The following is a 16,934-nucleotide window of genomic DNA, read 5'->3' as shown; positions in this document are numbered from 1 at the left end:
CAGTTTTTTATTCTTTTGGCAGGGAACTTCAGGGTCATGTTTAATTCTATGTTTAAATTACTGAGACACGGCCAGGCTCGGTGGCTCATGCCTGTAATCCCAGCACTTTGGGAGGCCAGGCAGGCAGATCACCTGAGGATGGGAATTCGAGACCAGCCAGACCAACATGGAGAAATCCCATCTCTAGTAAAAATACAAAATTAGCTGGGTGCGGTGGCGCATGCATGTAATCCCGGCTACTCGGGAGGCTGAAGCAGGAGAATCCCTTGAACCTAGGACATGGAGAAACCCCGTCTCTAGTAAAAATACACAACTAGCTGGGCATGGTGGCGCATGCCTGTAATCCCAGCTACTCGGGAGGCTGAAGCAGGAGAATCCCTTGAACCCAGGACATGGAGAAACCCCATCTCTAGTAAAAATACAAAATTAGCTGGGTGTGGTGGCGCATGCCTGTAATCCCAGCTACTCAGAAGGCTGAAGCAGGAGAATCCCTTGAACCCAGGAGGCAGAGGTTGCGATGAGCCGAGATTGCGTCATTGCACTCCAGTCTGGGCAACAAGAACAAAACTCTGTCTCCAAAATACTACTACTACTACTAATAATAATTATTGAGGCACCACTAAACTACTTTTTCATAGCAGCTGTACCATTTTACATTCCCACTAGCAATGTACAAGGGTTCCAATTTCTCTATACCCTCCCCAACATTTGTTTTTGTTTTTGAGACGGAGTTTTGCTCTTGTCACCCAGGCTGCAGTACAATGGAGCAATCTCGGCTCCCTGCAACCTCCGCCTCCCAAGTTCCAGTGATTCTCCTGCCTCAGCCTCCCAAGTAGCTGGGATTACAGGCATGTACCACCACGCCCAGCTAATTTGTTATTTTCCATTTTTATTATAACCATCTTAGTGGTTGTGAACTGAGTATCTCATGGTTTTAATTTGCATTTCCGTAGTGTCAAAGGATGTTGAGCATCTTTCCATGTGCTTCTTGGCCATCTGTATATCTGCGTTGGATGAATGGCTATTCAAGTACTTTGCGCATACACATACACACACACACACACACACACACACACACACATATATGTATATATTTGGAGACAGGGTCTCACTCTGTCACCCAGGCTGGAGTGCTGTGGCACCATCATGGTTCACTGCCGCCTCGACCTCGCAGGCTCAAGCAATCCTCCCACTTCTCAGCCTCCTGAGTAGCTAAGACTACAGATGCATGCCACCACACCCAGCTTATGTTTGTATTTTTTGTAGAGACAGAGTTTTGCCATGTTGTCCGGGCTAGTCTTGAACTCCTGTGCTCAAGCATTCTGCCTGCCTCAGCCTCCCAAAGTGCTGGGATGACAGGCATCAGCCACAGAGCCTGGGCCCTTTGCCTATTTTTTTATTTGGCTAGTCTTTTTTGTTACTGAGTTGCAGGAGTTCCTTACCCAAAAAGGAACACCTCATCAGATATGATGAGGGTCTAGTATCCAAAATATCTAGTATCCATTAAAATACTTTCATTCTTTTCACTCTCAACTATCCCTTTGATGCACAAAAATTTAAGATTTAATGTAGTCCAATTTATCTTTAGTTTCTTTTGTTGCTTGTGCTTTTGGTGTCACAGCTAAAAACCATTGCCAAACATAAGGTCTGTCTCCAGAGCTCTCTTAAGTACTAAACTATCAATATAAACTAAATATCCTACATTAACACACAAAATATTGGCTACTTTTTTGCCCTGGAATTCCTTTTTATTAATAAGGACCTATGACATAGAAGGGACAACACTGTTTCAAAGCAATCTGTCTAGACATATAAGGTTAGCCTTGCTGCTTCTAACCTGTAGAAACGTGATATTAAAAAAAAAAAAAAGGAAACATACAATTCCCACGTAATTTTTTTTTTTGAGATAGAGTCTTGCTGTGACACCCAGGTTGGAGTGCAATGGCGTGATCTCGGCTCACTGCAACCTCCACCTCCTGGGTTCAAGAGACTCTCCTGCCTCAGCCTCCCGAGCAGCTGGGATTACAGGCACCTGCCACCACACCTGGCTAATTTTTCTATTTTTAGTAGAGGTGGGGGTTTCACCACATTGGCCAGGCTGGTCTTGAACTCCTGACCTCAAGTGACCCGCCCCATGATTAATGTTGTTACACAGACCATCTGTTCCTTAGCTCTACCAAACTAAAGTGAAGACATAAAGAAACCACAATCTAGCATGACAACCTGGAGATGGAGCCTGCAGTATGAGCTGCCTTGTGTGAACTCTAATTAGAGGTTCCAGGTTTCCTCCACAGACTGCTGGTTGCTGTCAACTGATAACATTTTTGTGGATTTTGTCATAAGGACTCCTGCCACACAAATGAAAAAGGCACCCATAAGTTAATGGGCAGTTCTACATTTGAAATATAGATTGATATGTAACAAATTAACTTTTCCTGCTGTTAATTTAAAATAGTTTATATGAATCATGCATTAAGATTAAAAAGTATATCCCACAAAAAATCGAGTAAGTTTTTACACTGAAATTTTACATTACACTAAATTTCATTACATGAAATTCTACATTTTACATTACAGTTTTACAATGAAGTAGCATTACACTTCAGTATAAACATATTCTATTCTAGGAGAAAAACATGCTCTTTAATTATAGAAATGGCAGATACTTATCAATATGACAAAAGCAGGAACTTGATACTTTAGCTTTCCCTGCATATATGTGAATATATTTTATACGTTATCACTTGGGTGTAGTAAGTTAAGGCGTAAGATATATTTCAAAATGGTTTGAAGGCTACTGGTCTACAGATATGAAAAAAGGAATAATAAAGAGGATTCTAGCAAGGGTAGAAGCAAACACCTGGCCACATGATCTACTAAACTACTTTCTAGCACGTGCGGTTGGCTGCCTATCTCTATCACTGAGCAACATAATGTTTCATAATCCTAACAGAAAGAAGGAATTCTAGAAGATGATAGCTCATGTCCCCACACAAGTTCAATCCTAAACTAGCTGGGTTATCAAACTTGGTCTTAAATAAGCTGGCGTGGTTGATCCTCCAGAATAATGTTTCTTCTTCTTTCGAGTTATAAGCAGGAAAGACTACTCCATATATAAATGATCACTTTGTAGTTTGAGAGAGGGCTAGGCTAGGTGGAAAGCCCATGTCCTCCAACTCAATGACCACTTCAAAAAGGCTGGGCCTGGCAATGCAACACTGGGACTAACAGAAGAAAGATGGTGTTAGGTCTGAGAAAAGAAAAAAAAAACAAAAACAGGAAGGACCAGAGTTCTAAAGCACATTTACTGAATACCCACATCTAAGGCATGCAAGGATGATAAGCCCAAACATAAAGAATAAGGTAGATACTGGGCCGGGCGCAGTGGCTTATGCCTGTAATCCCAGCACTTCGTGAGGCCAAGGCGGGCGGATCACAAGGTCAGAAGATCAAGACCATCCTGGCTAATACGGTGAAACCCTGTCTCTACTAAAAATATTAGCTGGGCACGGTGGCACGCACCTGCAGTCCCAGTCACTTGAGAGACTGAGGCAGGAGAATTGCTTGAATCCGGGAGGCGGAGGTTGCAGTGAGCCGAGATCGCACCACTGCATTCCAGCCTGGGCAACAGAGCAAGACTCCATTTCAACAACAACAACAACAACAACAAAGAATAAGGTAGATATTATCTGTGATGGTTCATTTTGTGTGTCAACTTGGATTGTGTTTTTGGATGAGATTAACATTTTAATTGGTGAACTAGTGGCCAGGCATGGTGGCTCACTCCTATAATCCCAGCACTTTGGGAGGCAAAGACGGGTGGATTGCTTGAGCCCAGGAGTTTCAGACCAGCCTGGGTAATACAGCAAAACCCTGTCTCTACAGAAAAAACAAAAATACAAATTAGCTGGGTGTGGTGGTGCATGCCTGCAGTCCTAGCTACTCAGGAGGCTGAGGTGGGAGGATGGCTTGAGCCTGGTGGATGGAGGTTGCAGTCAGCTGAGATTGCACCAATGCACTCCAGCCTGGGTGACAGAGCAAGATCCTGTCTCAAAAAAAAAAAAAAAAAAAAAAATTTGCCCTATAACATGGGTGGGCTTCATTCAATCAGTTGAAGGCTCAAACACAACAAAAAGCAAGAGGCAGTTCTCTAGCAGACTGCCTCCAGACTGAAACTGCATGATCCACTCTCCTGGGTCTCCAGGCTGCTAGCCAGTGGACTGAAACTGCAATATTGGCTCTCCTAGGTCTCCAGCCTGCCAACCCACACAGCAGATTCTGGACTTGCTAGCCTCCATAACTGTGTGAGTAGAGTTCTTATGATGCATCTTCCAGTCGGGTGTGGTGGCTCACGCCTGTAATACCAGCACTTTGGGAGGCCGAGGTGGGTGGATCACGAGGTCAGGAGATCAAGACCATCCTGGCTAATACAGTGAAACCCCATCTCTACTAAAAATACAAAAAAAAAAAAAAAAAAAAAAAAAAAATTAGCTGGGCTTGGTGGCAGGCACCTGTAGTCCCAGCTACTCGGGAGGCTAAGGCAGGAGAATGGCGTGAACCCGGGAGACGAAGCTTGCAGTAAGCCAAACCCAGCCTGGGTGACAGAGCAAGACTCCGTCTCAAAAATAAATAAATAAATAAATAAATAAATAAATAAATAAATAAATAAATCTTCCTAGGCTGAGCACTATGACTCATGCCTGTAATCCCAGCACTTTGGGGAGGACAGGGTCGGGAGATTGCTTGAGCCCAGAAGTTCAAGATGAGCTGGAACAACATTGCGAGACCCCATCTCTACTAAAAGTCCAAAACATTGGCTGGGCATGGCAGCCTAAGCCTGTAGTCCCAGCTGCTCAGGAGGTGAGGTGGGAGGATCGCTTAAGCCCAGGAGATTGAGACTGCACTGAGTTATGATCACGCTGCTGTACTCCAGCCTGGGCAACAGAATGAGACCCTATCTCAACACACGCGTGCACACACACACACCCACCACACACACACACACACCCCTATTGTTTCTGTTTCTCTGGAGAACCTTAATACATAATCAGAGGTTTGAAAATATATGGGATGTTTAAAGGGAGGTCACATCCACTTACGCAGATTTAAGAAAAATTCCACTTTGGGAGGCCGAGGTGGGCATATCACTTGAGCCCAGGAGTTGAAGACCAGCCTGGGAAACACAATGAGACCCCATCTCTAAAAAATTTTTGACCGGGCGCGGTGGCTCAAGCCTGTAATCCCAGCATTTTGGGAGGCCGAGATGGGTGGATCACGAGGTCAGGAGATCGAGACCATCCTGGCTAACACGGTGAAACCCCGTCTCTACTAAAAAATACAAAAAACTAGCCAGGCGAGGTGGCGGGCGCCTGTAGTCCCAGCTACTCGGGAGGCTGAGGCAGGAGAATGGCATGAACCCGGGAGGCAGAGCTTGCAGTGAGCTGAGATACGGCCACGGCACTCCAGCCTGGGCGACAGAGCGAGACTCCGTCTCAAAAAAAAGAAAAAAAAAATTTATGAACACATTCATTCTTTCATTTATATGTCATAAACATTCACTGAGCATCTACTTGGAGCTAGGGACTATTGTCAACACTGGAAATACAGCAGTAAACAATATGGACACAGTTCCATTGTGGAGCTTACTTTTTAAAGGTGGAAACTGTGTAATAAGTACACATTATAACATCAGGTAGTGCTAGGAGCTACAAAGTATAACAAAGTAGGATGGGGTAAAGATACAGTGATGCAAGGAAGGCCAGAGTAGTGAGAATTTTATTTTGGATCAGGATGCCCTCTCTGAAGGGAAGGTGACATTTGAAAAAACACCTGAAAGGAATAAGCTAAGCAAACATGTGTGAGAAGAGTTCAGGGCCAAAGAAACAACTGATGAAAAGGCAGTGAGGCACATGCTGGAGATTACCAGGAGAATATGAGTGAGGCAGTAGAAAAACGAAATACGAGAAGAATCAGATCAAGGGCCCATGGTAAGCAGTTTAGATTTTATTATGAATGTGATGGGATGTCTCTAAAGAGCATGACCTCATGTTTGCATGTTTGCCTTTTAAAAAGCCTTTTACTATATGTCTTACTGCTTTTACTATTCCCTCCTAAAGAATGGACTCTAGGAGGCAACAGTAAAAGCAGTAAGACATTTAAGAAGATGGGGTTGGCTGGGCACAGTGGCTCACACCTATATTCCCAGCATTTTGGGAGGCAGAAGTGGGAGGATCATTTGAGCTCAGGAGATTGAGAACAGCCTGGGCAACACAGAGAGACTCTGTCTCTACAAAAATTTTTTAAAAAATTAGCCAGGGATGGCGGCACATGCCTGTGGTCCCAGCTACTCAGGAGGCTGAGGTAAGAGGACTGCTTGCGCTCGGGAGGTCAAGGCTGCAGTGAGCCATGATTGCGCCACTGCACTCCAGCCTGGGTGACAAAGTGACACTCCGTATCCAAAAAAAAAAAAAAAAAAAAAAAGAAAGATGGGGTTTAATAAAGTGGAAAGGATCTTGACACGTGAGATATTCTGGATAAGTTGGCACAATCAAATACGATAAGGCTCGAGAGTCATCTGCTTGGGGATTAAAGTTCTGACAGTTGATGTAATCTCAAATTGGAGAGTCTATAGAGACAGGGAGAGATGAGAAGGTGTATATTTCGAGGTACGAAGAAGCAGCAGACTCAGTGAGGGAAAACTAGATGGGACCCAAAATATTACTTGAGAGAAGCCAAAAGTGCAAAGAGCCTCATAAAGCAGATGTCAAATGCTACAGAATGATTGAGGAGATGGTGAGAATAAACCAAAGAATTTTACAAGATAGCAATTTCAGGAAGTTTAGACATCTGGATTCAGAGCTATAAAAGGGTTCATTTTTTATTACAAAGTTTTAATTAGTTTTATTTCCCAAATGGGATCCCAAAAACTTGACTCTGCATTAACTGAAAAGGAGGTCATCCAGGTGGGCCTGGTCTAATCACACAAGCCTTTTAAATCTGGGTCTAGAGAGGAAAGACCGAAATAAAAGAAATTTGGAAGTTAGAGAGGCAAGATCCTGGTAGCCTGCACGAAAGCAGCCATCCATGTTATGAATGGCCTCTGGAAGCCTTGAGGCAAGGAACTGTGGGTAGGCTGTAGAAGCTGGGAGCAGTGGCTGACAAGAGGCAGCAAGAAAAAAGGGACTTCAGTCGTGTAACTGCAACGGACTGAATTCTGCCCACAAACTGCATTAGCCTGGAAGAGGACCCAGATCTCCAAATGAGAACCACAGCATGGCTAATACTTTGCAGCTTTGTGTGACCTGGAGGGGAGAACACAGATCATCCATGACCAGGCTTCTATCCTACAGAACCCGTAAGGTTCTGCTAAATTTGTGGTTGTTACGTAGCAATAGAAAACTAACGTAGGTTCATTCCACTTTCCTATGGAAGGGGTTGCTTCTGTTACCTAGCAGCAAATAGGAAGAGAAGCGAACTTGAAAAAACAAAGCTTGACTTTTATGATCTCTAACTCACTCTTCCTAGGGATTCTGTTCACTTACTGCTTTAGTCACAGTACTTGTTTTGCTATCTACAACATTTTGCCAAAATATCAACTTTCTGATAATCGTGAGCAATGGAAACAGGCTTTTTTATTTTCAATTTTAGAAAGTAACTTTGGCAATTACGCAAAACTAAAAGTAACTGGGTATTTAGGCTTCTTGAATGTCAAAGTAGTCCCAGCGCCTGGAGACACAGATCCCTGTCCTAATCTCAGAAATGAGCCACAAGGTCATGACTCCTGTCTTTCCTTGAAGACCAGGAGTTTCAACTCCACAAAGGAAAATCTTTCGCTTTTGTTTGGATTAAGAATAGTGCATAAGTGTTCCCAGCTGCGAAAAGAAAGGCAGTCCCTCACAGATAATTACAACCTTGAGCCCTAAAATGTGGACACTCGCTAGAAGTCCAGGCACCTCCTTATTAAGGATGCAACAAGCCGCGGCTCCGCTCGTCCTGCCGGGAACTGTAGTTCTCCCCCGTCGACCTTCAGCACTAAAAACCTATCGCGCGCCCAACCGGCGACCCAGACGCCAGCAGTCAGGATTGGTCCTGGACGGGGGCAGCGCGGCGCTGATTGGACTGCACGCCCTCGAAGCCGCGCCTCCCGCTACTCTCCACACCTCACCCCGCTGCTGCAATAACCTCAAGTCATCCCAGTCTGGCGAACTCCCTGGTGGCTGCCTCGTTGCCAGCCCGGGCCTCTCCCGACGAGGGTAGCCCAGAGACTCGCCTTTGTCCTGGAGGCTAGGCAGGGCCCAAGGCTCCCCCGTTTTTCGCTGGCGGTCCTAGGTCAGCCTCCTCACGCGCCCTCGGATGCCCCAGTGCTCACCTGGGCGGCAGCGGTCACACCCGATAACTGACAGGCCCGCAGCATCTCGGTCGAGCGGACGGCACTGCTGCTGGACTCGGGAGCTGCCAAGGCGGCGCGAGTTAAGTGGAGGCGTGCTTGCGTGTGTGCGTACCCGCGTCCGCGCCCGGCGCACCGGAAGCGCAGCCGATGCCACTGCGCACGCGCGGCCCCTTCTGCCCGCAGCAACTCGGCGGCTCTTAGAGGGTGGGCTCTGTTCCGGCTGCGGAAACGCCAACGCCGGGCGATTGGTGCGCAGGAGGCGAAAAGGGCGGATTCCTTTTCCGGGTCGCGCTCGGGCTGCAGGTCCTTAGCCCGGAGCTGGGGTTACTAGGTGAACGCGGCTGGAAGGAGAGCGTTCTGAAATCCAGTCTTCAGACTCACGTGGAAAATGGACATCTGTGGCTCTTCAGAGAATTAAAGCAAAAAAGAATCTCACCTGGCTCTGTGAGCTAGATATTTCGTAGGAAGGAGCCTATTTGGCGAAAGTTACGTAAACAATGCAGTTGTCACAGGTTGCGCGTTTGTTTCGTCTGACGGCCCTTCAGGGAGTCATCCTGATTGCTGAAAACGGTGAACGAACACTGTAGGGACCCTTGTGTGGAACGTGTCAAGTGGCACAACAAGGATAGGAACACGGGTCCTTTGGACTCCACAGCTTCTGCTCTTCCAGATTAAACCACACTGCGTTCTCCAAGTTTTTACTGTAGTAATATCATTTTGGCTGCAATTTGTGGATGGGTTGGAAGATGGGAAGTCAGCGCAGAAGCACCGTTAAAAGTATTCCACTGGGCCGGGCACGGTGGCTCACCCCTGTAATACCAGCACTTTGGGAGGCCGAGGCGGGCGGGTCGCCTGAGGTCAGGAATTCGAGACCAGCCTGGCCAAAATAGTGAAACCCCGTCTTTACTAAAAAATACAGAAATTTAGCTGGGCATGCTGGCGGGTGCCTGTAATCCCAGCTACTCGGGAGGCTGAGGCAGGAGAATTGCTTGAGCCCGGGGCGGGGCGGGGCGGGGGGCGGAGGTTGCAGTGAGCTGAGATCATGCCATTGCACTCCAGCCTAGGCAACAAGAGCTAAGCTCCGTATCAAAAAAAAAAAAAAAAGTATTCCATTGATTCGATAATCAAAATAAAACGTTAAATATTAAGCATGGTATTAATACTCCATGTATGCTCCAGAATTAATACGTTAGTATTAATATTATTAACATCTTATTGCAATATCGTGGAAACTAACTTTTCTATCTTGTACTGAGTTTGCAAAGTATTCCAAGTCTTAACTGGGTAATTTATTACAGTATGTATTCTCTGTAGAGGTAGGCTGCGCTATGACTTGTAACATGGAGAGACTTGAAAATTATCTAAAATCAAAGGGTTATGTTTGTATATCTTCTATGGTTTTTAGGGGACTACAGTAATTACATATACTCAGTTTCGTATCTCTTTCACTTAGCTTCCAGAGCAGTCTCCCGTTTTCTTTAGATTGAATTGCTGCCTCCCTGCCCACTGCTGTCATGCCCAATGGTGCCGGTGTGATGACTTTTCTAACACCCTTGGCTTTGAACTTCTCAATGCCAGTGAACGCTTTCATCCTGCTTCAGTCATGTACATCACAGCCACAACTTGCACCTGAACATCATTAGCAACCTCTCTAGCTTCAAGATCTCAAACCTCAAAATTAGTCTCCCAACCCCTCATAACCTATGTGGAGAGTCCTCACTCTCCACATGCAAGTTGTCAATATTTTTGCTTTAAAATGTTATCAGGGAAGCTGGGCGCTGTGGCTCACACCTGTAATCCCAGCACTTTGGGAGGCCGAGGCGGGCGGATCACCAGAGGTCGGGAATTTGAGACCAACCTGGCCAACATGGTGAAACCCCTCTCTACTAAAAATACAAAAATTAGCTGGGCTTGGTGGTGCGCGCCTGTAATCCCAGCTACTTGGGAAGCTGAAGCAGGAGAATCGCTTGAACCCAGGAAGCAGAGGTTGCAGTGAGCAGAGATCACACCACTGCACTCTAGACTGGGGCACAGAGCGAAACTCCGTCTCAGAAAAAAAAAAAAAAGTTATCAGGGGCTGGGTGTGTTGGTTCATATCCCGGCATTTTGGCAGACTGAGGTGGCAGGATCACTTGAGCCCAGGAGTTCGAGACCTGCCTGAGCAAAAGAGCGAGACCTCTTCCAGCACTTTGGGAGGGCGAGGGGGGTGGATCACGAGGTCAGGAGGTCGAGACCATCCTGGCTAACACGGTGAAACCCCGTCGCTACTGAAAAAAAAATACAAAAAATTAGCCGGGCGTGGTGGCAGGCACCTGTAGTCCCAGCTACTTGGGAGGCTGAGGCAGGAGAATGGCATGAACCTGGGAGGCGGAGCTTGCAGTGAGCCGAGATTGTGCCACTGCACTCCAGCCTGGGCAACAGAGCGAGAGTGTCTCCAAAAAAAAAAAAAAAAAAAAAAAAAAGCGAGGCCTCATCTCTACAAACAATTTTTTTTTAATTAGCAGGGGATGATTGTGCATACCTATGGTGCCAGCTACTTGGAAGGCTGTGGTGGGAGGATCCCTTGAGCCCAGGAATTACAGGCTGCAGTGATTGCACCACTGCACTCAGACCCTGTCTCTAAAAAGCAAAATTTAAATCAAATCACTCACTTGTTCAAAAATGTGCAGTGAGGCCAGGCTCAGTGGCTCACACCTGTAATCCTAGCACTTTGGGAGGCCGAGGTGGGAGAAATGTTTGATTCCAGGACCAAACAATTGAGACCACCCTGGGCTCACATAGTGAGAGCTAGGTCTCTACAAAAAAATTAAAAATTAGCCAGGTGTGGTGGTGTGTGCCTGTAGTCTCAGCTACTCAGGAGGCTTAGGTGGGAGGATTGCTTGAGCCTAGGAGGTCGAGGCTGCAGTGAGCTGTGATCGCTCAAGCCTGAGCAACAGACCAAGACCTCGTCTCAAAAAAAAAAAAAAAAAAAAAAAAAAAAAAAGTGTGCAATGACTCCCATTGCCAATTCAAAGAACTTTTATGAATGTCTCAATATACTTGTCTAGCGTATGTGCCTATTTTTGGACTCAAAGTGGCCACCATAGGTGGGAGATCAAGTTGGCAACAATAGTGTTCCAAGGTAACACCCCCTATATCTCGCTCTGTACCCCAGGCTGGAGTGCGGTGTCTCGATCTGGGCTCACTGCAACATCTGCCTCCCGGGTTCAAGCGATTCTCCTGCCTCAGCCTCCCGAATAGCTGGGACTACAGGCGCGTGCCACCACGCCCGGCTAATTTTTTGTACCCCTTAGTAGAGACGGGGTTTCACCGTGTTAGCCAGGATGGTCTCAATGTGCTGACCTCGTGATCTGCCCGCCTGGGCCGCCCAAAGTGCCGCGATTACAGGCGTGAGCCACCGCGCCCGGCAAGAATTTTTGTTTTTTTCTTTCTTTCTTTCTTTTTTTTTTTTTTTTGAGACGGAGTTTCGCTCTTTCGCCCAGACTGGATTTCAGTGGCGCGATCTCGACTCACTGCAACCTCCGCCTTCCGGTTTCAAGCGATTCTCCTGCCTCAGCCTCCCGAGTAGCTGAGATTACAGGCGCTTGCCACCGCGCCCGGCTGCTTTTTGTATTTTTAGTAGAGACGGGGGTTTCATCATGTTGGCCAGGCTGGTCTCGAACTTCTGACCTCGTGATCCACCTGCCTGGGCCTCCCAAAGTGCTGGGATTACAGGCGTGAGCCACCGTGCCAGGCCCCAAGAATTTTTTTAAATAATAAATTTTGTGGAACCTTCTATAGGCACTCTTTACAGAGGCGAAGAGCGGAACCCGGCAGATCACATTGAATAAAGGTTGAGTGGACAACTCCTTTGTTATTTTCCTCTTCCTTGACTCCGCCTCCTTGCTTTCCCTTCATTCCCTTTGCGGTTGTGCTTTTAAACCCAAAGCGGCCGCCGTAGGCGAGGGTGGCAAGATGGCTTCCTTTGTCTTTGCTGGTGCAGTGAGAGCAGCTTCAGGTCAGTGGAGAGCGACATACTCCATGCATGCCTTCACAGGAGGGGGAACTGGTGCGGGATAGAATGGGCGTTTAGAGGGAGGTTAACAAGCAAAAAGGGTCATTATTTAAGATAAGAGGGTTAAGCCCAATTTTCTCTGGGGCGGTGTGACCGGCAGCCTGTACCAGGTTCCTTGACTCGGACTCACGCGGGCCTGTGTGTCCCGCATTTTCCACTTCCTTACCAGCTTTTTCTTCCCTAGAAAACAAGCCAGAGAAACTGGAACGGAGGGGGCGAGGGAGACTAAAAAGTCTCACCTAACTTTCTGATTTGGAGGCTAGGACCCGCCATTCTGGACCTTTAACCTTGAGAATTAATTTCTCCTAACTTCAGATTATATACCTTTACAATGGGGGTCATACCACCTACCTGGGGATTAAATGAGATAATGCACGTAAAGCGTCTTGGGCAGTGCCTGACACATGGTAAGCTTGAAGGCCAATTTAATTTTTAACTACAGCCCCCGGCACAAGGGCTGGCATGAGAACTTCTTGACTGAGAGACAGCAGAAGTAAAGGCGACTAAATTCAGTTGCCGTCACGTTAAGTACTTGTTGCACAAAGTTAAAAATCATCTAAATACCATAAGATGCTCAGTAAGTTACTTTCACACAAAATATATTAAGTTAGGATAACATTTTGTGGGAGAATATACGAGATCAGTCAAGAAAAAGCAACGATGTAAATTTTCCCGTTAGAGAAAAGCTTTTTTTATGTGAAGTATTTTTTGTGTTCGCAAAATATAATACATACGAAGAAAATTTTATATAGTATGCATGAATGGTTTAACAATTCTAAAGCAAACACCTGTTTAACACTCAGGTCAAAACAGTGCACCACCTCTCTCCCCTGTATATCAAAATTCTCTACTCCCCCCCAGATATAAACACTGTTCTCATTTTTATAGTTACTATTAGATTGCCTATTTTTCCTATAATAGGTTTTAGCATCTATATATGCATCTCTCAAGAACATAGTTTTGTCTGGTTTTGAACTTCACATGAATTAATTCATACAGTATATACTCTTTAGTGCCTTTTACATTGTGAGATTCATTCATTTTGCGTAGTTGTAATGCTTTCTCATTGATATATAATTTTTTTTTTTTTTTTTTTTTGGGGGAGGGATGGAGTTTCTCTCGTTGCCCAAACTGGAGTTCAGTGGCACGATCTTGGCTCACTGCAACCTCCGCCTCCCAGATTTAAGTTATTCCCCTGGAGTAGCTGGGATTACGGGCATGCGCAACCACGTCCAGCTAATTTTGTATTTTTAGTAGAGATGGGGTTTCTCCATGTTGGTCAGGCTGGTCTCGAACTCCTGACCTCAGGCGATCCACGCCCAGCCTGCTATATAATATTGTATGACTGTTCCACAATTCTCCATTTCCAGTTTGGGGCAATTATGTACAAAGCTGATTGATCTTGTCCTGGCGCATGAGTCTAATTGTTTCTAAGGATGTGGGTGTGTGTGAAACTCCCTGTGAAATTGCCTGGTCAGAGAATATGTATATATTCAGCATTGCCTGATATTGCCAAACTGTTGGGGCTCCACATCCTCACCAATACCTGATATTGTCAGACCTACAAATTTTTGTTAATCTGGTGGCTTTGCAGTGGTAGCTCACTGAGATACCATTGCAAAGGTACTGAGATACTTATTTAAAACATTATTTAAAATGCTTTAAATAAGCATTTCTCTGATTAGTAACAAGCTGTAGTGTGTTTACACATGTTTATTGGCCTTTTGAATTTCCTTTATGAAATATCCACTTAAATATTTTGCCCATTTTCCTATTGGATTGTCTTATTTAGTTTTTGTTTTGTTTTTGTTTTTCGTTTGCGTGTGTCCTTTGTCTTCTCCCTCTCAGGCTTGTCTTTTACATTATTTTGGAGTGCCCTTTGATGAAAAGTTATTTTTCATCTACTTGAATTTATAGTTCTTGTAATTTTTAAATAGATGATGTAGGTAGTTATCAACTTAGTATTAATTTAGATTCTACTGAAAACAATTTAAAGAGTGAAGTGACAGCTTCAGCTTATTTTTAAATGTCAGTATTTTAAATATGCTGGAAATTATAGGCTTTTTAACAATTTAAACTATTTGATATTTTAGATATTAAGAATTTGTGAAAGGGTAGTTTTTCAAAATTCTTTTTTGTTGTTGTTGTTGAGATGGAGTCTTGCTCTGTCACCCAGGCTGGAGTGCAGTAGTGCAATCTTGGCTCACTGCATGCTCCACCTCCCGGGTTCATGCCATTCTCCTGCCTCAGCCTCCCACTACAGGCACCTGCCACCACGCCTGGCTAATTTTGTTTTGTATTTTTAGTAGAGACAGAGTTTCACCATGTTAGCCAGGATGGTCTCGATCTCCTGACCTTATGATCCGCCCGCCTCGGCCTCCCAAAGTGCTGGGATTATAGGCGTGAGCCACCGCGCCCGGCCAGTTTTTCAAAATTCTTTTAGGAAACATGGGATCAAAAATCTTGAAGACTCCTGGTTTCGATACTGTCACACTCTGCTCCACTCCTATCCAGTGCAGTTCATGTCCCCCATTCATTCCTTTGATTCATGCCACATAGGGCCAATGTGATTCCCCAAATGTACATCATCACCTTTGTACATCCTATTCCCTCTGTCTCTTCTTACTCTTTCAAAGCTCTGGTTTTGTGTTACCTCTTTGGTGAAAACATCTGTGTTCTCTATACAAGAGTGTGTTTAGAGTAGATTAGTCTGTATGAAAATGCCCAGACAGGGGCAGAGGACTGAAGGAAATTAGTTATTTCCCTTGATGTACTGCACTTTTGTTTGTTTGTTTTTTTTTTTTTTTTTGAGACGGAGTCTCGCTGTGTCTCCCAGGCTGGAGTGCAGTGGCGTGATCTCGGCTCACTGCAAGCTCCGCCTCCCGGGTTCACGCCATTCTCCCGCCTCAGCCTCCCAAGTAGCTGAGACTACAGGCGCCCGCCACCACGCCCGGCTAGTTTTTTGTATTTTTAGTAGAGACGGGGTTTCACCATGTTAGCCAGGATAGTCTCGATCTCCTGACCTCGTGATCCACCCGCCTCGGCCTCCCAAAGTGCTGGGATTACAGGCTTGAGCCACCGCGCCCGGCCTGCACTTTTGTTAACAAAGCTAGTCTGTTAGGTTTCCCTCACAGGCTTAATCACATGATTGGTCCACCAGAAGGTGCAGTAGATAGAGCCTCCCCATATACTTTCCCATGAACTGCTCTCAACCAAGTTCCCAGTTCCTGTTGTTCCCGTAACCATTTTCTCTAACTTCAGTGTATTTATTCCTGATTTCATCTTGTTGGTTTTTATCTGTTTTTCTCTCTTACTGAGATCACTTGGAGTTCTGATACTCTGTCTCTTCACAAATACGTTAACAAGCCATCGTTCCCAGCTTGTTTTTTGCGAAAATTGATAAATATGTCTTATGCAGCCTCAGGATCTTCATAGAAATTGAGAACAAAAGAATTTCTTAGTTTTTTTAAAAAATTTTTTAACTAAGAGATACCAAAATCTGATGACCTATGAAAATTGGAACATTTTCTTGTCTACAGTCCTCCAATGCACTTAATCTTCCAAAGATTACCTCCTGCCTTATTACATCTGCACATCTTTTCAGTTCTTTAACTTATTTATTTGATTTCCAAGACCCTATGTAAGGGCTGTCTCATCAGTTTTCTGCACCAATGTTTATACTACCCTTTTCAGTTGCAAATTGTCACTTTCTCTTTTTTGGAGACAGAGTCTAGTTCTGTCACCCAGGCTGGAGTGCAGTGGCATGATCTCAGCTCACTGCAACCTCTGCTTCCTAAGTTCAAGCAATTCTCCTACCTCAGCCTCCGAGTAGCTGGGACTACAGGTGCGTGCCACTCTGCCCAGCTAATATTTCTATTTTTAGTAGAAACAGGGTTTCACATGTTGGCCAAGCTGGTCTCGAGCTCCTGACCTCAGGTTATCCACCTGCCTCGGCCTCCCAAATTGTTGGGATTACAGGGGTGAGCCACCACACCTGGCCCTGTTATCACTGATGGCCACATATTAATATACAGGTTAGGCATCTCTAATCTGAAACTTTTTGAGTACCAACATGACACCACAAGTGGAAAATTATTATTACTATTATTATTATTATTTTTGAGATGGAGTCGCACTCTATTGCCCAGGCTGGAGTGCAGTGGCACAATCTCAGCTCACTGCAAGCTCCGCCTCCCGGGTTCACGCCATTCTCCTGCCTCAGCCTCCCGAGTATCTGGGACTACAGGCACCCGCCACACCACGCCCAGCTAATTTTTTTTTTTGAATTTTTAGTAGAGGCGGGGTTTCACTGTGTTAGCCAGGATGGTCTCGATCTCCTGACCTCGTGATCTGCCTGCCTCGGCCTCCCAAAGTGCTGGGATTACAGGCGTGAACCACCATGCCCGGCCCACAAGTGGAAAATTCTTTACCTGACCTCGTGATGGGTGGTAGTCAAAACTTTGTTTCATGCACAAAATTATTTAAAACATT

General features: G+C 45.4%; 2 protein-coding genes across 15 annotated transcripts in view; one reads left to right on the top strand and one right to left on the bottom strand.

Moving 5' to 3' along the window:
* Positions 1-9,089, bottom strand: part of IMMT (inner membrane mitochondrial protein) — a 53,097-nt gene extending 44,008 nt beyond the window's left edge. For 8 of the 12 annotated variants that reach the window (XM_050753011.1, XM_050753016.1, XM_050753012.1 and 5 more), the window contains exon 1: positions 8,369-9,078. In XM_050753011.1, coding sequence (XP_050608968.1) covers positions 8,369-8,413 — 45 coding nt within the window. In that variant the 5' untranslated portion in view covers positions 8,414-9,078. Of the gene's footprint in view, positions 1-8,368 lie in introns of all 12 variants that reach the window. The other 4 variants (XM_050753019.1, XM_050753023.1, XM_050753020.1 and 1 more) reach the window with 3 other exon arrangements.
* Positions 1-16,934, top strand: part of MRPL35 (mitochondrial ribosomal protein L35) — a 536,751-nt gene that overhangs the window by 508,746 nt on the left and 11,071 nt on the right. For 2 of the 3 annotated variants that reach the window (XM_050753135.1, XM_050753134.1), the window contains exon 2: positions 12,332-12,386. In XM_050753135.1, coding sequence (XP_050609092.1) covers positions 12,344-12,386 — 43 coding nt within the window. In that variant the 5' untranslated portion in view covers positions 12,332-12,343. Of the gene's footprint in view, positions 1-12,307; positions 12,387-16,934 lie in introns of all 3 variants that reach the window. The other variant, XM_050753132.1, reaches the window with a different exon arrangement.

This window comes from Macaca thibetana, chromosome 13, assembly GCF_024542745.1.
Source record: "Macaca thibetana thibetana isolate TM-01 chromosome 13, ASM2454274v1, whole genome shotgun sequence".
Lineage (NCBI taxonomy): Eukaryota > Metazoa > Chordata > Mammalia > Primates > Cercopithecidae > Macaca > Macaca thibetana.
Note: the sequence above shows the minus strand (reverse complement) of the source record. Positions and strands in the feature narration are given on the sequence as shown.